The 25,587-nt window shown below is 37.1% G+C and overlaps 1 protein-coding gene across 1 annotated transcript in view; it reads right to left on the bottom strand.

The window, feature by feature from the left end:
* Positions 1-25,587, bottom strand: part of CNTNAP5 (contactin associated protein family member 5) — a 932,137-nt gene that overhangs the window by 687,858 nt on the left and 218,692 nt on the right. Inside the window, exon 3 of the mRNA XM_055120538.1 lies at positions 14,887-15,080. Within this exon, the coding sequence (XP_054976513.1) occupies positions 14,887-15,080 (194 nt within the window). The remainder of the gene's footprint in view (positions 1-14,886; positions 15,081-25,587) is intronic.

Raw genomic sequence — 25,587 nt, 5'->3', positions numbered from 1 at the left:
AAAAAAAAGAAACAATTTTATTTAAAGGTGCCTCTCAAATTTGAGTGACCACACTTTCAAAACAAAAGTATTTCCATGAATGTTTGTAATAAGGTCATCTGTAAATTATTAAGTTTCTAGAGAAAACAGTTTACAAAATATTCTTATTGACTTTGCAAACTTAAATCTTTGAATAAGTTATGTATCCACATAACTAGTTTTTAATGAAGTATGTTTTTTGCTTTTCCCTCTCTTTTGTAGTCTTAATGAGCACAAGTCACATGCTTGACTGTGGAGCTCACCTTATTTGTGGTGCTCAGGCATCCTTTGGGTGTAACATAATCGGTTCTGTTTCATAATCGGTTCTGGTGATCACACAGATTTGCACTTTATATGATGCTGTCACAAATCTGATTGTGGTATACAGGGAATAGCATGCTTTGTTTTATACCAAGGATCACACACAGCAGAGTTACTGGGATTGAAAATGCAGCCGTATGCCAACCAGGCAGTTTCCTACCAGGGTCTTGTGCATAACTTTTAACACTTCTATAATTTTATAGGAAGGAATATTTCCCATTTTCTTGCATGTTATTTTAATATTCATTATACAAAGGGCAACAAGGTGTATAGAGTTATTACCTTTTTTCATCAAGCAGTCATTTAGTGACAGATACATGTCAACGAGAAATTCAACACACAAAGTTAAATACAGGAAGGGTACATAGCGGAATCGCTGCTGACAGATTGGAATTCATACAGAGATGGGGAAATAAGCCATGAGGATTCCTTAGGCATCCAATAGATGCCTCCAAAAGATGACCTGACCTCAGCTGCGTGGGTCATTACTGCTAGATCACATGAACTATACTTGCAAACAACACATTTACCAGTAATCACAGCTGTAGGACTTTTTGATAGTAGAGGCATAGGGGCCTGGACTGGAGTGATAGTACAGTGTGTACGGTGTTTGCCTTGCACGAGGCCGACCCAGGTTTGATTCCTCCATCCCTCTCAGAGAGCCTGGCAAGCTACTGAGGGTCTCTCGCCCACACAGCAGAGCCTGGCAAGCTGCCCGTGGCGTATTGGATATGCCAAAAACAGGAACAACAAGTCTCACAATGAAGACATTACTGGTGCCCATTCAAGCAAATTGATGAACAATGGGATGGCAGTGCTACAAACTGTGGCATAGGAACAGTTGACTTGATGGAATGTGGATTACTAGACTGGTCTTCAAGCAGAGCTATTCTGATATACACAGAATTTCCTCTCAGATTATGTTCAGTCTGGTGGCTATCATTCCTTCCCAACATTAAGTTTAGTACACACATATATTCTTGAACTCATTCATATCAAGATAGCATATTAACGAGAATATACCTTACAGTTATAAGTATCAGGTGAGAAAATCTAGACGTAATTCCGGACATAGAAACAAGACAGGACGAATATGTTTCCTTAAAATGTGGATTTGTACAACAAACCACTTGCCTTTCAAAATACTTATCATTCTCTTACCTATATTCCAATCCTTCATATTCACAGAAGTTACTACATAGAGCCACTTGAGTTGTTTAGAATGCAGTGATATCATATATCTTTATCTGTGTGATTGTTATTTATCTGTTCTTGCTACCTATTTTCACAGTCCAAGAATGACTCAGTGTTGCTCCATTATTTCATTGTGCTCTAACTGGGTACCGGTATGTTTACTCTTGCAATATCAAAATAAGTACTAGGGAAAAACAATCAGAGCACTGTATTCTATTGCTGAGTCAGAAGCATCACAGTCTCATCTACCTGCCCATCTGTGCTAATTTTTCAAGTATACCTTTCCATGAATTTATCTTAGCTCTGACTAGGGTTTTTCCATTCTGAATTTACATTGTGCTCTTGAATTCACCTTAATTTATTGCATGGGAAATCTGTTTAACAGATGCTTGATATCCTAAATTATAATCAGATAAGGCAAAATGTTAGGAGTTTATGATTCTCTGATATAGATTTTTTTGTGGTTATTAGCAAACTCATCTCCCTCCAAGTAAGTCACTTTAATATTCAAGAAGAAAAAAATTCCAGCCCAGTTTTTGTTTGTTTGTTTGTTTTTGTTTTCTGCTTTCTTAAAACTTTATCAAACTGTTATCAATATATAAGACCAAAAAATAAGCAATTGTCTTTCTATTGTCTATGACTTTTTGAATTATTATAATAATTTTTTGATTTTTTAATTAGATAAATATTTCTGAGGCCATAGAGATAGCATAGCAGGTGGGATGCTTACTTTTCATGCAGCTGACCTAGATTTGATCCATGATACCCCACATGATCCCGAAGCACTAAAGCGGTGTTTCCTAAGTGCAGAATCAAGAAAAACTCCTGTGCACTGAAGGTGTAGCCCAAAACATCAAAGATCTATCTATCTATCTATCTATCTATCTATCTATCTATCTATCTATCTATCTATCTATCTATCTATCTATCTATCTAATCTGTACATATATATATTAAAAATTATTTCAAAGGCTAATGTTGAAGGACATTTATTGAAATCATTCACAACTCTACTCTCAGTAATTCAGTTACAACTGCAGCTGTGGTTCTTTTTAGTTACTAGCTGCTGGCAAAGATGATCTCCCACGTGAGTAATTGAAATGGCTCAGAAATTTGAAGCGCAAGATCAGTTCCTGCTCACAATATTAATTTGCTTGTGATTTCTCTCTCTCTCTCTCTCTCTCTCTCGCTTGCTCTTTTTCTTTCTCTCTCTCATTAATAATAAAGGTAATCAAATTTAAAACTCTACCTAAGAAAAATAGAGACTTGTTGCTGTTTTATGTTCTTTTTTCTTTATTACTAGCAGCTATTGTTGCTGTAATAAACATAATGAAGGTACTTTCCTCTGGATTTTCATATTTAATCTCTGGATAGATACTTCATTACCTTGAGGTCCTTGCCAAAACTGGAATCTCTCCATTTTGCTTGAGCCAAGGAGACACTAGGGGCTTCAGTCTTTGGCCTCGAGCCCTTTTCTCTAGGCTGCAGATACTCCCCCAGGCTCTTTCTCTAGCTTTTCTGTCTCCTTCCAGGACTCTCAGCTAATTGCCTTTAATGAGCCTAAGTAGGTAACTATCTTTCTTTGCAACCACAAGGAGATCTTACCTTTTCCAGGGAGCATTGAGTTTATTACAAACACACACACACACACACACACACACACACACACACACACACACACACACACACCGTTCGTTAGCACTTGTATTACATTTTAGATACAAAAATCCAAGAATACAAATACAGAGCTAGCCAGCGTCCTTTGGGTACATTCAACATGTGTATCATAAACATTTTCCCTAAATAGAAGCACCAATTATATTCTCTATTAAACACTCTGTAAAACTTCAGATATTAATCTGTTGTTTACAACAGTAAATTGCAAGTGAAATTCCTATCCAGAAGCACAGGTAGTACACTGATGCATTTGTTGGAAATGCACATATTTGACTTCACCCCAGGAACCTCTGCTTAAAGCATTCAGCAACCTGTGATTTAGCAAGTCCAGTTGGAAAATTTAATGCATATTCACTTCTCCGAATTGCTTCCTTACAAACCACATGAGGTAAGTACACTCATCATGCCCATTTTACAGAGGAGAAAATTGCTCCAAGAGTTTTAGTCACTTATTAGAGTTACAGAATAACTTCCTGTCATATTTTAAAGCCTGAGATAATTTATGTTTAAAAATATTGCAGTAAAAGTGAATAAAAGATAGCTAATAAAATGTCTTCACATTATGCCCAATTAGCATAATTCAACTGATTTACATGAAAAAATAGAGCAGTTTGCTACATGTTGAGATATTAGCTACTATTTTTTTTTTCCTAAATTAAGGGTGAGAGTCTTAACATTCTGTTTTTAGCTATTAGAAATTATAAATTATAAGACAGGTTTCAGGCAACCCTCAAAATACCTTAACATTCAGATTTCTTTTATAGCAGAGTTAACAGCATATTTTTAATAATTAACTTTAAGCAGATTTTCTTACTTTGATATCAGCTGTTGGATGTTGTCTCTTTAAAAGCAACCTGTCTCATTGTGGGAATGGAGAACATCTGCTATTCCCTTGAATGTCCATATGAATATTCACTTTGAAGAGGGCCTGTGGATGTCCTATCCATATTATGTGTTTAACTGCCACATGTGTGAACTAGTTAAATGATTTGCTCCTTAAAAAGAGCAGATTCATGTTGGTAAATTCTCTGAAACACTGTTGCAAAATTTTGCTTTAATACAGGAACACAGATAGGAAAGGGGTGCTGAGAGAAATTTTCCATGGCTAAATGTAAAACAAAAACACTGGATGAAGCCTTCTGACTCTTGAGTCAAGACCAGCTGTTATTTTGGTAACGCTGATTGACCAATCTCCCCTATCTTTTTCTGCTAAACCTGTCCAGTTGTAAAATAATCTTAAATTAGCAAAGTTATAAAGACAGAATAATGGGGAGACTTCAATGATAATATTAAGCTTTTAAAGCTTTTACTCATCTGCTCTATACTGGATTCATAGGGGAGTTTGTGTTTTATCTCCGTATATTGGTCATTGTAACCCACAAGAGAGATCACTAAGCAATGACTCAGGAGGGCAATAGAGAGGAATGCATGCAAAGGGCATCTATAGAAGGTTCTACACATACACAAACCATGGGTGGAGAGAATAACTTCTGAGGAATAATTTAGCATTATGTCTGTATGTGATCTCATGCAGACAACCAACAATGCATCTGGAACCTGACAAAATAAAACTACTGCATTTCTTTTTATCCCTCGTTTCTATTATACCGACTTAACTTGATAACATGTCTTTTACTTGGGTGATATCTACAAAAGAGGTATGATTCAGCGTGTCTCTATATCTTAAATGAGCTTTTAATAATAGGGAACTGACAATAATGTGTAATGACATAAATATTTATATCAAAAATTTGTTAATTTGTATAAAATTCAAAATTTTCATATTTCATAGCATTTTTTTACACATGGTCTTTGATATTTAACAAAGGTTATCAAAGCTAAGTGTTTACCACGTTATCAGTCCTTAGCTTTGGTCTGTAGTTAAAGAAGATATGAGGTTGCAAGCAGCCTACAATCTCTCTCTAGATTCCCTCTACCAGATTATGCCAAGCAGCTAACTAGGAGAGTCTTACAAATCTTGTATCTAAGTATAGAAATTTGGTGTGTCTCAAGTACATCTGTACATCTTCCTTCAAGAATTTGCTTATAGTGATTCTTCTGCTGTTCCTTCATTATCGTCATTCTCTCTTCCTGTCTTCCTGCCTTTGCTGATTTTTTTCACTAGATATGTAACACATCAGAAGTGTTGGGAAGTCAACTGAAAATTTAACCCTACTTTTGGGTTTCATTAAATTGTCCCCTGCCCATGTATTGCTAAAGATTCCTTCTCAAGAATTTCATGAATTTAAAATGTCATCAGTACTACTCACACAGCATGCTGTACTGCAGGAAGAACCATTTGTCTCCTGAGTGGGACTGTATATTTAGGGAAGGGATTAACTATACCTTACAAGTCCCCCTTTTATGCCCAACATTAGCAAAGTGTTTGGAGTATAATGAGAATTTAAAAGTTATATGTTGATGGTAATGAGATTCTCACTCTCAAATTGTTTTCTGAAATTGGTAGGCTTAAAGTACTATATCAAACAGTGATCAATACTCAGGATGTTCTAGCCCAAATTGGCAGAATAAATGTATATAAATCATGAAGATCAGAGAGCATCTCCAAGAAATTTGGAAGTCACTCAGGGATGAAATCACGGAACTGGTGACCAAAATGTATAATGCAGTATTTCAATTGAATTTTGTGTGAGAAAAGTCTGGATAACTATGTGAGTCTTCCATATTAACAGACACTTCAGAAAGCTTCAGGAAACCATAGACTTTCATACTGTACAGGTCAAAAGATTCTAAAATAATGAATGAAATTTATTGATATATTGGGGGAAGAAAACATCATTTTTATAGAAGTCATTGTAATACTAATAAAATACAATATACACAGAGAAGAGTGAGTGATGGGGGAGTGGGGGGCTTTAAATCCTTCACACACAGAATGGCTGAGTAGACAGAGATATTCAACTCACAGGGATTATCAAAAAGACAACACGTGGCTATATTAGTAAATAAAAGAAGTCAGTACCTTTAGTTTTCATGAAAAGATCCAAAAGAATATTCTGTAGGAAAAGAGTAACTTTTTTCTGTCTGTGTTTCATGAGAAAATAACTGAGGTTTAATCAACATGGACGCTTCTCAAAAAATTAGAAATTGAGTTCCCATTTGACCCAGCAATACCACTTTTGGAAATATATACCAGAAATGCAAAAATGTATAGTAAAAGTGACATTTGCACCTGTTTATTTATTGAAGTACTGTCTACATTAGACAGAATCTGGAAAAAACCCGAGTGCCCAAGAACAGATGACTGGCTAAAGAAACTTTGGTACATGTACACAATGGGATACTACGCAGCTGTTAGAAATGATGAAGTCATGAAATTTGCATATAGGTGGATCAATATGTAAAGTATCATGTTAAGTGAAATGAGTCAGAAAGAGAAGGAAAGACATAGAAATATTGCATTCATTTGTGGAATATGAAGTAACAGAATGGGAGACTAACACCCAAGAATGGTAGAGATAAGGACTGGGAGGATTACTCCACAGCTTAGAAGTTGGCCTTATATGCTGGGAGAAAAGGCAGCTCAGATAGAGAAGGGACCATCAAGCAAAGGGGGCTAGGTGGGCCCGCTAGGGATGAGAGATATTGGCTGGAAATAGACTGAACATGATACCTTCTTAATACCTCTATAGCAAACCACAACACCCAAAAGGAGAGAGAGAGCAAATGGGAATGCCCTGCCATAGAGGCGGGGTGGTGTGGAGGGGATAGGGTGGGGCTGGTGGGAGGGATGCTGGGACCATTGGTGATGGAAAATGGGTACTAGTGGAGGGAGGCACTAGTACTAGATCATTGTATGACTGAAACGCAAGCATGAATGTTTGTAAGTCTGTAATTTTATTTCACGGCGGTGATTCACTATAAATTTATTTTTAATGACAAAAAAATTAACTGAGGTTTAATGTTTAAATAGCGCAGGGACAAATTGGGGAATATGTACATAAGTATCTTCCAAGTCTTCACCAAATGATTGTTTTACAGACAAAAAAAATTAAGACAAAAATTATCTTAACCAATTTCAAATAATTATGACCAAATAGTGTCAAACCTATCAGCAGAATTGGTCTGAAAATAGTTGAAGAAAATATATTTTCATTGTGAGACTTGTTGTTACTGTTTTTGGCATATTGAATATGCCACGGGTAGCTTGCCAGGCTCTGCCTTGTGGGCGGGATACTCTCGGTAGCTTCTTGTGCTCTCCAAGAGGGGTGAAGGAATTGAACCCAGGTCGGTCTTGTGAATGGCGAATGCCCTACTGCTGTGCTATCACTCCAGTCTGGTTATATTGTAGACATTTGAAAACCATATAAAGATGAAGCAATAATAATGTACATTTTCTTAGAACAGAAAAACTCCTCTATTTCTATAATTAAATCCATTCAGTTCAGGTGCTCTTATTATTCACTTTTAAAGTTTTGTTTTTTATTTGAATTTGGGGGCCAAATATGGTGGTACCAAGAGGCTACTCTAATTTCCATGGGTCAAATCATTTTTGATTGTATTTAGTTGACCATGAATTATCATGACTAATCTAGACCACCTACATGCAAAGTATGTGCTTCAACTCTTTGGCCTACCTTTGGGAGCCCACTATGAGAATTACTTCAGTAGAAACTCTTACTGTATCATTTAATCACTGAGCTCTTTTTATATTCATAAGTTCATTGACTATGAATTTTTAAAAACATTGTTAATCCAACAGTTTACTATGTACACTGCTATAGGAATCTCAAATTTAACTTCCTATTGATGTACATCAGAATTTTCTTTGTGTTCTGATATTCATCACTCTGAAAACTTACAGTTACTAGTGTTTCTGTGTTAATGTAAGTTATCCATTTAAAAATTCATCTTACCTTCATTATTAATAAACAACTACAATTTGATCAAGATCCTGTACCTCTTCTCAAACCAGATTGACACATCATCTTTTCAATTACAAATATTCAATGAAAATTTGTTCTTCTTGAGTTTTTTTAGTATTTTGTTACATTTTTGGAAAAAGTCAGTAATACCATGTATCTCAGGTTTATTCACAAAATATTATCTTAGAATTGAGAAATAATTATGTCTTATCTTCAATATCCTCCCTAATGGCAAGTTTTATAGCCAATTTGACTGCAACAGCACATGGGAGTAATATTCCTAGTCCATGAACTCACAATTTACTAACTTCTTATTATGACTGGAAAAAAATCAACTACAAAAATTTTTAACCCATAAAATGTTTTTCACCTATAGATGTTAAGATGTACTTCACTCACTCATTTCCAAGTTAATTTCCATAGTTACAGATTCCAAATGCCATCACTCTTCACCTTGATCTTTGCATGTGAATGATGATGAATATCACAATTCTCTTATATTTTAATATTCAGGGACTTCATCTCTCTCTCCCTTTCTCAAATACACACACATACACACAGATACACACACAGCATGTAACAAAAAATGAGGGAGGACACCAGAACTAATCAAAGTCATTTTATATCTGTTTTACAGAATCTCCGCCCCTCTCGGAGAGCCTGCCAAGCTACTGGGAGTATCTTGCCCGCACGGTAGAGCCCAGCAAGGTACCTGTGGCGTATTTGATATGCCAAAAACAGTAACAACAAGTTTTACGATGGAGACATTACTGGTGCCCACTGGGGCAAATCAATGAGCGATAGATGACAGTGATGACAGTGATACAGAACCTCAACCTTAATTCAATTACTATCAGATCTTTACTGAGGCATTTTGAATAGATTGCAGCTATATGCCTATGTTTATATTGATTATATCTTCAGGGCAGTACACATCAAGTGGTATTAGTGGCTTATGCCTCTGAGATCAGCGATCACTTCTGGTTTTGGTTGGGGGATATTATGCAGTGCCCAGTGGACTGAACCAGGGTCAGCCACCTGCAAGAAAAGCACCTTAACTTCCCTACTATATCTCTGGACCCCAATATATTACAGTACAATTTCAGTACGTTAATACTTAGAGATTTTAATCACTGTATCACTGTCATCCTGTTGCTCATTGATTTGCTCGAGAGGGCACCTGTAAGGTCTCCTTTGTGGGACTTGTTGTTACTGTTTTTGGCATCTTGAATATGCCACGGGTAGCTTGCCAGGCCTCTGCCATGTTCGCGGGATACTCTCGGTAGCTTGCAGGGCTCTCTGAGAGGGACAGAGAAATTGAACCCAGGTCAGCCACGTTCACCCTCCAGCCCAGAGATTCTAATCCCGTTGGCCATCTATTTGTTTGAGTGGGCACCAGTAACGTCTGTCATTGAGAGACCTATTGTTACTGTTTTTGGCATATCCAATACGCATAGGTAGCTTGCCAGACTCAGAGCTCGGGCTCGATTCTCTCAGTAGCTTGCCAGGCTCTCCGAGAGGGCTGGAGGAATCGAACTCGGGTAGGCCGCGTGTAAGGTGAACGCCCAACCACTGTGCTATTGATCCAGCCCCAGAGATTCTAATATCACTAAAAAATGTCAATGTCTGTTTTCTATATACTGCATTTTACTAATAAGGTAACAAAAGATTGTTACATAGAAACATTACATGAAACTGTGGATTTTGAAATTTCTATTTCTATTTTTATTTTTATTTCTCCTAATCATCTGCTTTTTAAAGTTCAATCTTTAAATTGCCAATGAAACAGCCATATTCATAATTTTAGGTAGTCTGTTTTATTGCCTTTTGCAAAGATAGTCTAATGCATCCCTTCTGAATACTGATTTCAACAAGAATTTTCTATTTTTAGATTCTTTACTAGTTATTATGAAGATATTAGATGATCGGCTTGTCTTAAATATCCACTTACTTGTTCCAAGTATATATTTAATTAGGTATTTGTAAATACCCTTTGCTTAAAGTTTGTCATATATTACAAGCTTGTAGCATTACAACAAATCCTTATAACATAGGCAAACTTTCTCATTAGAGTTTTAAGGAAGACTAGGATATAGAATTCTGGGGAAAGAAAATATGCTTTGAAGTTGAAACCATAACTTAAGAGAAGAACTGTATAAGACTGGTACCAGTAAATAAAATGATAATAGTTCTAAATAAGGCATCCAGAGGGTGCTAGAGAATTTGCATGATTTCCCCATTCTATACAAGGATACTAGCATAATATGTATGTTTCGATTTACACATCACAGAAATATATGCATATATATACTTTTGATGTGTGATTTTAGTCAATATTATTTTCCTTGATATTTATATAAGAAAAATATTTGGCCAGGGAAATAATACAGTGGGTCAGGTGCTTGCCTTACCTGCAGCTGACCTGATTTTTTCATCCTCAGCACTCCATTTTGTCTCTCTTAGGACAAAAGTATGTATCACTGTACAATAAACAAGTGTACTTTCAAAATTAATCTCTTAAAGTGAACATGAAAAAATAAATATATTGAGTACTGGTACTTTGATATATCAAAAACACGTGTTAACTTTTTAAAAAAATTTTCTTAAGAACTTAAAATCCCAAATCATCCTGAAACTGGTAGTCTTCTAAAGACCATAAGACTTTGTCACTCAAAAATTCTCTCATTTCTTGATCAATCATTCTTAATTAATTCAGTACTTTACAGTTCCAGGTATTGACATTTTTTTAAGTCAGAGAGCAACTTATAGAATTTAATAAAAACTATCTTTGTACTAAATAACTTGTTTATCAGACTTGAATGAATCTAAACTATAGAGAAAACTTAAATCAAAACACACACACAAACACACACACACACATCGTTCATGACAATCTATTCATTCAACAACTTAATCTTATAGAAGTACTAATGAATACTAGTCACAACTCACATTTGCAGAGTTTAGAGGAGATGGCTATATGCAGGGCAGAATGGCCAGACTAAAGTTTTTATTGAACATTGAGTCTATGGGGACCAGAGTGATTAGTGCAGTGGGTAAGGAGCTTGCCTTGTGCATGGCTAACTTGGGTTCAAGCCTCAGCAACCTATATAGACACCATAGCCCACAAGCTAGGACTGATCTCTGAGCACAGAACATGGAGAAAGTCCTGAGCACCAGCAGGTGTGGTCTTAAAACAAAACAAAACAAAACAAAACAAAAATAGAATCTTTGTTGATGGACATTGTTGACAATTTCTGACAGCTTGGGCACTATTTATTGTGTATAGCACTGATAGGTAATCATTTTTTTCTCTTTTTTGTAAAGGACACGAAGTAAACAGTAGATTTTAATTTTTTTACATAGTAACTCTGACAAAATTTACCTAAGTTTAGAAAAATAAGTATATTTTGCAAGGATTTTTAAAAATAAGATACAGTAATAGAGAAGTAGCAGGCTGGAGAGAGAGTTCTTGTTTCAAAGGAGGTTGACCTTGGTTGGATCCACAGAACTCAATTTGACCTCAGGACCACCAGAAGTGAACTTGAGCACACTGAGGAATAAGCCCTGAGCACCAATAGACTGTGGCCTAAAAGAAAAAAAATCCAGAGAGAGAAGACAAAAGCACATTTGGGGGTATTTTTTGCTGGTTTGTCTGTTCTTGGGAGGTCTACCCTATGACGCTTAGGGCTTAGCCCTGGCTCTGAACTCAGGAATCACTCCTAGTATGCAGGAGAGCTACACGTGGTTCTGGAAACTGAACCAGGGTCAGGTGCATGTGAGGCAAGTTAAGTGACATAACCACTATACTATCACTTGCAGACACAGAAGCATAATTTTGTGATTTAGTATATTATAATATTTCTTTCCATTTTTCTATACTGATTTCTATTTATATGAGCCTTGGTTTGTTTCTATGAGCTTCAAGCTTCTGACTCATGGATATATTAACATTAAATGTATAATTTGATAGGTGAGTGTATATATATATGCACACACATATACACATATCTACTTACAGAAATTTTACTAACAGTATATTTTTTATTATATGTGCAACATTTTTACTTGTACACTTGCAAATGAGAGGTATAATTATTTAGCCAATGTTAATTTCCGTAATATTGACATCATGGGCATTTTTCCATTTTGAGCCTTGTCACTGTACATGATTTTGTTGTTAATGTCCAATGTTACTGTGTATTAGTCTGTAAATTAAAAGTTGTGATGATCCTTCTGAAAGTCTGCTCCTCTGGGGTTTGCACCTGACAGGTGGTTGTGTAGCTGCTGCCTTTCCCAAGTAGCCTGCAGGCATTGTAAGCAGCCCTGAGCAAGTGAAAACTGGAATTTACTGACTTACTTAGCATAATGTTTTCCTGCCTTTTTTTTTCCTTGGCCCACTGCATAGTTTACCTCCCTAAATGTCAAGACTGTTTTGAGAATGAGATAAAAAGGGAATAGTTTTCTCCCCGTCAACTCTAGCAGTCTTACTAATTTTGCAGTTCTTTTCATAACCATCCAAAATCTAGTTCTTACTTGGTCTAGGAATAATAAACAAAAAAGGTACAGAGCTTATTAAGACAAACCCTCCTCCCCTTTTTTTATAATGGAGTGTGCTGCTGGTGGTGGTAACTTTTATGTTTGATTACCAGTTCAGTGGTGCTCAGAGGCTGTTCTTTCATGCTCTGTTCTCTGGAGGGTACCTGCTAGCCAGGCTGGAGACTGAAGCAGGTGGCTGTATGATAGACAAATGCTTTAACCCCTGTACTATGTCTTTTACCTCAAGCGAAACCCCAACTTTTAAGGGACTTAGAGATATTTGTTAATACAAGTAAATCAACAAGGGCAAGGAAATAAAATGGGTATTCACAAGCCTAGAGTAAATATCAGTGCTTGAAATACACACTGGCCTGATACGCATTGGCTGAAACCTCTTCATTTGGATATAGAAAAATAAAATACAGGTTTTTCTTTTTTAAATTTTAGATAAAAATTACTCAAAACCACAACTGCATCTCAAAAACAACGTTTTCTGATAGAAATGTCAAAGAAAAGAAATAATCACATACCTATTTGTCCCTCTACAGTAAACATAAACATTAAATTTTCTAAAAATGGAATACGTGCTTATTGTTCATTTTAAAGTAAATCAAAGCAAAAACACGCTAGCTATTTGTGGGATTTCAAAGGTGAGGGAAACAAAATGCAAAATTTCCAAAGGATTATTTTAAAAATCTGAATAATCCGGAGCCCAGAGGAATAGGACAGCAGGCAGGGTGATTGCTCCCCATGTCCCTTCTAAGGGTCCTCCCTGAGCACCTCCAAAGGTAATCCCTGAGTACAAAGTCATGAATGCCCAGAGTAATACCACCTAGCATCTCTCACCTACTTTTTAAAATGAGGATAATCCATGTTCTCCATGAATAAATACTACAGCCCAACCCGAAATAATAAATAATTCAGAGTCAAGATACATATTTTTAATCTACCTTGATCTTATACTATTTTTATGTCTACTAGGAAATTTCTAGTTTACCAAATTTTTCAGTCAGAACCAATTATGAGTAGGCAATTAAAGAATGGATTACATATATATGTATAGATATAAGCATAAGCACACACACATATATATCTGTATATATGTTTGTATAATCAGGGGATCAACACATAAAAATTTGGAAATACCAACAATTTGAAATCATATTTGGCACTGACTTAAGGTGGAAAGCATTTAGGGAGATTATGAAAAGAAAATGTTATTACCAAATTGCAAATCTTTACTTTGTATGTTTATTTAGAAATAATAGAGACTTGTTTTCCATCCAAAATGCAAAGTGGCATTAACCCACAAATACAGGAAAGAGATTTTGAAGCCTTCTTACACTGATTCAGGCTGTAATCCTTTCTTTTTTGACCCTCATAGTCTGGCAACAATCCTTCATTTTGACATTATAAAGTCAAGAACTTGGGCTTGCGATCAAAACTGAAGATTATGTAGTTGTATTTATTTTATATATGTATATATATATATATATATATAACCCATTCAATTGTTTTCAAATCTTTGTTAAGAACTGGTCAATACTGTGACTGACATCAGTAAGTTAATTCCATACCAAGATCAAGAAAACTAGTCAACTTTGCTCAATGTATATAACTGAGTCAGGTGAGTCATGATAAGCTTTATAGATTGCAATGATACATGATAAGCAGGTTAGCATATAAATATTTTATACATTTTCATTAACAGTCAGATTCCCAAAATGTATGTCTCTGTTTAGGTCATTACTTTCATTTCTCAATGAGGGTAATACTACCTTGTGTGGGAATTAAGGGTAAAGGGGTCAGTAGTAGACTCAGGTATAGCTGGGGGGCGTGCTCTGTGTGTTCACCTAAAGTAGATCTTCAGGGGAGTTATGAGTTCTTTTATGTTTTTATTTCACTTTATATTTCAGAAAAGGAGGTGATATCCCAATAAGTTAGGGAACCTATAATACATATGAAGTACCTAAGGTGTAAAGGAATTAACTTAAGTTACCAGAATAGAAGGAAATTGCTAAACTTTTCCAACAAACATTCCAATGTTCCTAGTAAATGAAGTCCTGTTGGAGATAGGACTTATATAACGTCCAATTAATTTTTTGAATGGGCAATCAATAGTTAAAAGAGAATCTACAGTTAATAATTATTAAACTTCCAACAATATGGGGTAAAGGGAAATGATAGAGACATCACTGGTTACCAGGATCATATTTTACTTTTGTTTACATGAAAAGAAAAGATATCCTACCCAGACGCTGTCTTCTTGCTTGTACTGTTTCCAGTTGCGTCCTGTGTCACTGAACATCAGGCTATAACTTGTTACCCAGTCAGAACTGCCGTATCTTCCCTGCGTGGCCACTGCTGTGATTTCCATTCTGTTTCCCAGATCCACCTGCAGCCACTGCTGAGCCTTGGAATCTGCTGGTGACCAACCACCAGTTCCTGGAAAATGATCAGAGATAGAAAGTTGCAGAAACATAAGGTTACAACTTTCAATACTTAAAAAGAAAAGGAATGATCAATTTGATATCCTTATTCACAAATATGACCAATATCTATTCTTAACCTCGCCACTTTCAAGGCAAGATTTCTATGCTCTACCCACGTGTAATTCCCTTCCATAGTTTAATATTCATGTCAAATGATATTTTTCCATGATTCTTCCTCTTTGCTTGGTCTTTAAGGTTTCCATATTTTACTTATCCAAAATGATTTATTTTTTTGTTTACTTGCAACCTGAATTTTTAGCATGATTTATATCTTCTATTCAACTCATAGCTTTTTTCTTTCCTTCTTTTATACCTGATGTTCTTACTACTCTCTCTTCAAATACATATATCCCTTGCTCTTTGGAAATTCTTGTAAACCACTTCATTATTATCGAAGACCTTCACTAATAACTGCTTTCATTAACTAAAGGTATATGAAGATATTTTTTACATTTAATGCAGGCAAAAAAATAAATTGCATTCAGCATTGTTTGTAGAGCAGCTCTATACAAACAATGTCAACCCTGTCTGTGAAAGTGACCCCAGCAAGCCCTTACGTAGGAAAAACATTATCTTTTTTACTTATTTTCTCATCTCTGTGTTTTCTCTATGTTTGCATAATTATTGGTTATTTTTGTTATTTTTTTATAGTTTGAAAAGTTTTACTTGGAGTCAGAAAGTGTTCAGATTTTTAATATAAATTAATAGCAATAGCATGTTAGTTTTGCATTTAGCAAACAAAAAAAATAATGTATTTAAGAAATGTTTAGTTGCCAACCATACAAGAAACCTATACATGGCAACATAAGTACATCATTGGTGACATATTTTGCTATTCCATACATATTGGAGAAGATTATATATCATGCCTATTACATTTCATTTTAAGTATAAAGGGATTTATAGACAAGTCCTTATGTGATGGCAGATCCACAGTATATCAGATCCTAGAATTCTGCACCATCACAGGGAAGAGAGCATTTGTCTGCTGAAAACGGGCTTTGGTATAAAGGTGAACTGTATACTCATTATGCTTAACGCATCCATAATGGAAAATATTTTATCCTGAAGTTTCATTGTATCACTATGTCGCTGTCATCCCGTTGTTCATTGATTTATTTGAGTGGGCACCAGTAATGTCTCCATTGTGAGACTTGTTGCTACTGTTTTTGGCATATCAAATATGCCATGGTAGCTTGCCAGACTCTGCCATGCAGACGAGATACTCTCGGTGGCTTGCTGGGCTCTCCGAGAGGGGCAGAGGAATCAAACCCGAGTTGGCTGAGTGCAAGCCGAATGAACACCCTACCCACTGCGTTATCACTCCAGCCCATCCTGAAGTTTAGTCTACTTTATCTTTTTTTTTTTTTTGAGAGGGGTATATATGCTGCACTCAGGGCTTAGTCCTAGCTCTGTGCTCAGGGATCAGTCATGGCAGGCTCAGGGGACCACATGGGATGACTAGGGATTGAACTCAGGTTATTCATATGCATGACCAGTACCTAGCCAGTGTATTGTTGCTAAAGACCCAAATTACTTAGGTGTATTACACATACTATCTTGCAAAGTGATCAACACTACTTCTATAATATAGTTACATAAACAATTCCAGCATCTAATAGCCTTGTTCTCCCTCTTGGAAAACCTGACAAGCTACCAAGAGTCTATTGCCCCCCTGGGAGAGCCTTGTTAGCTCTCCAGGAGGTATTCATATCCCAAATACAGTAAAAGATTACATATATATACATATATATGTATACATATATACATATATATATGAAAGCCGGCAAGCTACCGAGAGTATCTCTTCCACAAGGCAGAGCCTGGCAACTACCGGTGGCACATTCTATATGCCAAAAACAGTAATGATAGGTCTCATTCCCCTGACCCTGAAAAAGCCTCCAATCATTGGGAAAGACGAGTAAGGAGAGGCTTCTAAAATCTCAGGGCTGAGTGTAATAGAAACGTCACTGGTGCCTGCTCGAGCAAATCAACAAACAATGGGATGACAGTGACAGTAACAAGCAATTCCAGCAAATTTCAAACACCTAGAACCCAAACATAGTTATTTACCACTATTATGTAACAGGAAAATTAAAAGTTTTCCAAAAATCCACAAAACAAATAAAAAGACTTGTTTATAAAGTACAAATCTCATGAAAATAATCATAAAACAAATAGCACTGTATCACTGTCATCCCGTTGTTCATCGATTTGCTCAAGAGGCCACCATTAGGTCTCCATTCGTGCCAGCCCTGAGTATTTTAGCAGCTTCTCCTTACTCATCTTTCCCAAAGATTTGAGGCTCTTTCAGGGTCAGGGGAATGAGACCTGTTATTGTTACTGTATTTGGCATATCGAATATGTCACGGGAAGCTGTGGCGTATTGCAACTACTTGCTCATATTTAATATTTTTGCACAATAAGCATATCTAGTGATTTGAAAGAGAAGGATAAAAGATATAGCTTTGGATTTTAACTATTTTTGACATCAAAATTCCACACTTTAATATTTCTCTTCCATCATGTTCACAATTATCCCCTCAATGGTTCACCACCTCATCATGGTGAGAGGGTGCCAGCAGTGCCAACCCGTGAAAAGCAAACGAACAGGTGCTATCCAGAGATGCAGGCAGATGCAGGGTTGGATTCGTTTCATCTACTGTGTCGATCTGGCCAGTACTATCTGTACATGAGCATTACATCCATGCACAAGGTATGTGGCATGTTTGTCAGCATGATGATCATTACAACATGCCACCCACATGGCAGAGCCTGACAAGCTACCCGTGGCATATTCACTATGCCAAAAATAGTAACAATAATGGGCTTCATTCCCCTGACCTTGGAAGAGCCCCCCAATAGCGCAGCATTGAGAAGGACGAGCAAGGAGAGGCTGCTAAAATCTCAGGGCTGAACTAGGCTGCCAAAACGAAGAAAGACTAAAATGACTATCTGCAGTTTTAACACACATACACTGGCGTGAGAAGCATCCATCGAGGACCTGATGGTGCAAGTAAAGATCAAGCACGACATCACTGGATTGACCGAGATGAGAAGGCATCCATCAGATCATGCCACTTTCAACACTGGAGAAGAACTGTTCCTCAGAACATGAGACAGTAAAGGTATTGGTGTCCTCATCAACATGAACTTGGCCATGAGCATTAATTTGTTCAAATGCCTATAAACCTGAATCAGATGCTTACATTTGAATAGATGTGGCTCATTGCTGGCAGTTTCTATCTCTGTTATCTACACAACAACATCCAACTACGACAAAGAAGAAATTGAGAAGTTCTACATGGAGCTGGAGTAGTTCTATAAAAATACCACACCTTCTACAAGGTCATTGTCAGTGATTTTAATGCCAAAATAGGACTGAGAAGGTCACCCAAAGAACTTCACATTGGGACCCACAGCCTAGAATGGAATGAAGAGGGTGAGAGAATGTCTGAGTTCATCATGTTGACCAAGAACATCCATGGTAACTCGCAGTTCCAGAAGGCCAAATCTAAACATTGGACATGGGAGTCTCCCAGAGGACAGTTCCACAATGAAATTGACCACATCATATTCAGTCAACAGTTATGACTAACTGATGTTACTGTAGTCCCAAAATTCCAAACAGAATCAGACCACCATCTCCTGTGTGTGAAATTCTACTTCACGGAGTAGGGAGAAAAGGCTGCAAAGTTTAAGAAGAGAACTCCCAGAACGAACACAAAATGGGAGCTCTTTGGCATTATTGTGACAATGTGGGAAGATGCCATCATTGACAACATCAACAGAAATAGATAAACTGGTTCAGCAACAGCATGATTGTGCAAGGAATGCCGAGAGAGAGAAAGCCACAAAAAAAGCCTGTCTCTGGAAACTTTCAACTCATTTGCCAATGTGGTCTGGTGCGAGCCTCAGGCAATTACAAGCTAACATCCAAGCTTGAAAAGCTGTGCAGGGAAGTGGTAAAGGAAGACCTCAAAGAGAGAAGAGCAGCAGTGCTGGCTGATGTGGCAGAAGCCAGGAAAATTATTTGCAACACCTGCCTGTCCTTCGCCAACTATCAAACCAAGATGACTGCCCTCTGACGTCTCTTGATGGATCTATCACATTTTCCAGAAGGGCAATGGAAAAGGTTATTCCATCAAGCAGAAGATTCAAGACTTCTTCTTGGATCTCTTTGATAGCCATGTCCACTTGCACACATACCAAATTTTACAGGACTGATATATATTCTCCCTTCCGAAATCCAACATGCTATTTCATCAGTAAAGAAAGAAGTGTAGAGCACCCAATCCAGACAAGGTCAGCTCCGAACATCTGAAGAATTTGCTGCCAGTACTCATCAATACATTGGCTTGGCTCTTCACGTGCTACCTATCTGAGTTTCCATCCCAAAGGAAAACAAGCAGGACAATTCTGTTGTACAAGAAGGGAGACATCCACGACATTGGCAACTATTGCCCAATCTGCCTATTGTCTATTGTCTACACATTATTCACTCGAATCATCCTGAATAGGATTGCAGAACACTAGACAAAGGATAACCATGCGAACAAGCCGGGTTCTGCAAAGGATTAAGTACAATTGACCATATCCACACATTCACCAAGCTCATTGGAGTTTCTCGAGAATTCAAGATGCCACTTGAAATCAATGAACACTGTCTAATGTTCATTGATTTAAAGAAGACATTTGATTCTGTTGATACTGAAGTGGTCATCAAAGTTCTAGCCAAACAGGGTTTTCAAACTCAGTCCATCAGGATCCTCCATGAGCTGTACTATGGATTCACCACCAGGTTCTCAGCATTCTACAAGGAAGTAATCATAGATGTAAAGAGGGATTTGGCAGGGCAATACGATTTCACTGGAACTCTTCAGTGCCACCTCCGAGAACGTGATGCAATGACTGGAATGGGAAGGAATGGTAGTGAAGATAGATGGCCGGCAACTACACCACCTCTGCTTCACTGATGATGTCGTTCTAATAACACCAAACATTAGCCAAGTGGCACAAATACTGGCCGACTTCAACCATGAGTATGGTGTAGGATGACATTACTTTGTCCTCTCCCCCCTTGGCATGAGTAGCTTGTCCCGGTTTTCCTTGGAGTTTAGGCTTACCCCAGGCACACCCATCAAGGTGTTCCCGAATCTCTCCCATCCCTTTGTTTAGCTATAATCACTTCTCCATGCTCTCTTCCCCAAAAGCGTTAATCCACGGCTTTCCCTTAATCTGACTCTGCTAATTTGTAAGGGCAGACCTTCCTAGGATACTGAATTTATATTATATAAGTTAATATTGCCTTTCTCCTCTTCTTGTGCCTTTTGAATAATTTGCTTTAAAGCAATGTCCTTTTTGTATAGACACAAGAAGACAATATTATGTTTTTATAACTTGGGAATTAATTGGCCTCGAATATTATTCCCTCCCAGGCATCTGCTTTCTCCACTTAAGCCTCTGTTGCCCTCAGTTCCTAGCACCCCAAAAGCAGGGTCCCAACGAGGGACGGGAAGGATGCAGGGCAAGCGGTGAGTTATGTGCTACCCTGGCATCGAGATGGACATGGCCAAAGTGCCTAATTCTTAACTATAAGTTAAGAGCTTGATCATAGACAAATGCTGTCATGAACCAAAAGTAATGATGAGACTAGGACCCTGCTAGGGATAGGAAAGACTGATCTGGCCTGAGCACTGTAGTCTGAGATTGAGATGGCCCCAGGAGAGCAATTCCATAAGCTTTAATACATCTCTTATTGTGTCCATACAAAATGATTAATATTATGAATTCTTATATGTTTGCTGGCTGAGGAGAAGAGAAACACATTCATAGGACTCCGCCCTTGGGTGTATCCTCCTGCTGAAAGAGAATTAAGTCCTAGGAGAAGCATCCCCTAAGGGAAAGGAACCTTACCCTATTGATGGTGACCACACCTATGTGTAGACCCCAATCCCCTCATGCTGGGGATATTTAACTAGGCAGTAAGAGTGGGTTGGGGGGCGAGATCCACAGATCCAGAGAGAGACCCAGAGCCGGGAGAGAAGCAGGGAGAGAGAAAGAAATAAACTAATCAGCAACCAGCTTGGTCCTCGTTCTTCCCTCGCCGGTCCTTGGCGAATGGTCGTCCCGATCCAGTCCACACACAGCAGTTCCAGGGCACCGAACACGGGTGGTGAGACTGAGCCGCCCGGAGAGCTGGTGAGTGCAAGCACGCCCATCGTGTGCTTTAGTTTTTACAGCTGGCTTCCCTGGGTGGGCACGGACCACCAACCTTTCGGTTACAGTATGGAAAGGTCAGACTACAGCTGAATCTCATGAAGACAATGTTCATAAGAAATGGACTACTTCCTGATATTTCATTAGATCCCAATGGAACAAACATCTCTGAATGCAGCAGTTATGTTTACCTAGGTCGAGAACTCAACATGACCAACAAACCTTGGCACCTGAGATGCACAGGAGGAACAGTGGCATGGAACGCCTTCAAGAGCATCAAAGAGGTTGTTAAAAGGACAAAGAACTACTGGCCCTGGGCACATCTTTTCAACTCCACCGTTCTTTCTGCACTAATATACACCTCAGAGACCTGGGTCCTATGAAAACATCATAAGAATGCTATTCAGGTATCCCAAAGAGGAATCAAAGGAGCTATGCTTGGAATATCACGTTTCACTCAAATGAGAGAAGGAATCCAAAGTTCTGTCCTCTGTCAATGATCGAGAATCAGGGATGCTGTCTCATTTGCCAATGCATTAAAATCAGATGGGGTGGACATGTAATGCAATTTGGAGACAACTGCTGCACTAGAGCTGTCACCAACTGCATTCCATGGGACGTCAAAAGAATGCCTGGCCACCCACCTACGAGATGGTCAGACTTCTTTGTCAAGACCCTGAATGAACAGTTTGAGGCTCTCTTGTTCCTGGAACAAGCAGACACTATTGGGCCACACTAGCACGTGACAGGGACAAATAGAGATGATACTGGCACCTGCTCAAGCAAATCTATGAGCAACAAGATCACAATGATACAAGTGATACATGTTCACAACTTGACTTCCTAGCTACACCTGAACTGATCCTTAATCCTAAACATTTCAAATTTTTTATTTACTAAAAACTGACCTGGAGGAAAAAAAACATAAAATCATTGGTAAGATCCTCTCCTTTTCATCTAACAGAAAAAGACATTATAAAGACTAACTGAAACCGAACCAAACACACACTAAAGGAAGTAAGAAGAAATGGAGGAAAAAGTAATTTTTGTGCAAGTGTGTTGATAGAAATTTAAAGTGATATAATTTTTTTGAAAAAGTAATTTTTGTGCAAGTGTGTTGATAGAAATTTAAAGTGATATAATTTTTTGAAAAAGTAATTTTTGTGCAAGTGTGTTGATAGAAATTTAAAGTGACATAATTTTTTGAAAAGTGTGACAGTTACACAAAGAATAAAAATAGCTGGGCTATATTATCCAACAACACAATGGCTATAAATAAAGGCAAAGGAAATGGAAACACTAACTTAAAGAGTTCTGCATCCTAGTTTTTACAATATCTCATTGTTTACAGCATCCAAAAATAAGTGTGTGAGTTTACACACATTGAGGCACACAGACACACAGGCAGGCCTGTATCCATGTACGTGCACACACACACACACACACACACACACACACACAGAGGAATACTACTTAACCAGAAAAAAAGAGAAAACCCTATCAGAAGTGATAATATGGTTGAATATTATAGGCATACTAAGTGAATAATTTAAACAGAAATATAAACTATAAATCACAATTATATGTGAATTCTAAAACTAAGCAAACATATACACAATGCAAATAAAAATAAAATTTATAGAAAATTTACAGATAAAATGTTAACGTGTACAAACCTTCTGTAAAAAAGACAAATAGGTACTAAAATGTTATTACATTTTTAGCTTTACATAACATTTTACATTACATAGCTAACGTGGCTATGTGATATATTTCAACATTGAATAGAGACAAAACCTAAGTTTTCATTACAGGAAGTAGCTGATAAATGCTAGCTGAATCTATATTTTGACTGATTTCACAACATGTGTGGATCAAACTATCATGCTGAATGCCATAGACTTATACATATATGCATTTCAATAATTTCTCAGTAAAACTGGTAGAAGGATAGTGTTAATGCTCAAAGGAGATCTTCAAATTTGTCTGAAGAAAATCACATCTCTCCTATGCACACGGTGAGTTTATTATCCACCACCACCCCTGAAATTAACCAAAATGGAATTGTTGTTATTCTCATTCATTAGCACACTAAGTTAAAGAATTTTCAAAATCCAGGAGCTTCAGCCTAAACTCCTAAGATTGAGAGACTCTCTGGGTGATAATTGCCAAGAACTCTTCCCTGCTGTTGGAGATGTTCTCTGCATCACAGCTAATCGGCATGACACCCAGGTTTGTCATGGTTGCTATGGAAAACATTTTGTTCCTTCCACCAAACAATAAACATGTTTTCACAACTGATGAGAGAAGTCTGAAAATAATGCTTATAGTTTATCTAAAGATACACAAAACCCATACTTTCTTCTGTGTTTTTGAAATAATCTGTAAATTGGGGTTGCAATATACACACAAATACTTGTGTTTGATGTTGAAGTTTTTTAACTAAAGGCAACGCTGTATGTAACTGAGTTATCAGTGTTATTAATGATTACTAACTGTAACCATCATATATTCTCCACCTAATTTTAAAGAAATTCAATGGAAATCTAAAGAATAAAAGTTTAGCTAACAAAGAAAAACAGTCTCACCTTTGATTTCAGAGCTTCTACAACTTTTTTCAAACTTGGGAACCTGTTTGATATGAGACTTTATATTAGCTTATTCTTAGCACACTCTCATTCTAAGCTAAATACTTGACTGATTGCATCATTAGATGTTGGGAAAGGTAAAACAAATAGACATAGAACTAAAATTCCAAATACTGGCTCCTCACCCAGCATTGCTTCTGAGTTGATTGATTCTCAAATGTGCTCAATATTTAAAAATACCTAATGAAATGATGAAGAATACAAACAAAAATTATCTCACCCAGAGCTTTATAACGTATTCAGGGTTCTAACCTTGGAACCTGTATTTGTAGAAATTTGTCATATGCCTAAGTTGTTAGGAAAACCCCTATAAGATTTTATTAAGATTTTAGTCCTTAATATTTTTTCTCATTGTAATTATATTAGTAGTCTATTGGATTTTTCAATTTAGTTCAAATTTAACATTATATTTTAGAAATTTTTTTTCAAGTAGCAAAAAGTTCCTCTAGATCTAAGGATGGATACACTTTTGTGATATCCTTCCCAATTCCCTATATCCAATCACAAACTATATGAAAAGTTAGATTCAGAATTGGCAAGGAAATCTGAAAAGGTATGTCTTCATAAAAATCAGTCTTTATTTTCAATTATTGAGAGAATATGGGTTGATGACAACTGTACATATTTTAGGATTATAGGCTCACCTCAAGTATATTACAATAAACAATCACCACCAAACTACTAATATTTCTCCAATAAAAATTTATTGCACTTCCTCCATCTCTTCACTTTCACTCCCCATTCCTTTCTGTTAGTTAACATGGGTAAACATAATCCAAGGATTTGGTTTCCTTTCTTTTTCTCTCTTTGTATTCCAACTCTGAATGAAATTATCTAGCATTTTCCTTTCTCCTTCTAATTTAGAAAAATAACCATATTCAAGGCTGGATGTTTGTATTTCCAATTTGTCACTCTGTTCCTTCTCATCACCTTATTTCCCTCCATGTCTTAAAGTGTTGATTCAGTTCAGGTGTTATTAGTTAACAGGTGGTTAACATCAGGGCTTAGCACTGCCCTGGGCAGTGCACACACTCACAGATCTTCACAGTAGCTCTGCATGATTGATATTATTAGCCATTTTACAGTTAGAAAATTGGACACCAGAATTATTGCGTAGCTTTACTGTCATCACACTACCAGTAAATGACAGAGCAGGGAATTAAAACCCATAACCTTAAATGAAGTTAGAAAAACCTCTTAACAGTAGGAGCCCACTTATTCTATTCTCCCTTTTTCCTCATTGTACAAATTCTCTGTAGAAATAGAATTCAAGCAATTCAAGCTTTACATTGCTTCCAGTGCCTCATTTGATTCTCAAAGCAGTCAACAATGATACTTTAATTTTCATTAACTTGAATAAACAGCATCCTCAAAAATCCAAATAAATCAGGTTTTGCAGTGAGAAACTGCTTTCCACCCTTATTTCTGATTTCCCATCTCTCTAAAGGATTTTAATAGACACCAACCTCTTAAGAAACCAGGAAATGATTCATAGACATAGAGAGAATTCTAAGTAATTCCCAGTTTTTCATGCTAGGTAGGCTGGGGCGATGATAACACAGTAGGTAGGGCGTTTGCCTGGCACATGGCTTA

This window comes from Sorex araneus, chromosome X (assembly GCF_027595985.1).
Source record: "Sorex araneus isolate mSorAra2 chromosome X, mSorAra2.pri, whole genome shotgun sequence".
NCBI lineage: Eukaryota > Metazoa > Chordata > Mammalia > Eulipotyphla > Soricidae > Sorex > Sorex araneus.
The sequence above is the reverse complement of the archived record's forward strand: the minus strand, read 5'-3'. Positions and strand labels throughout refer to the sequence as shown.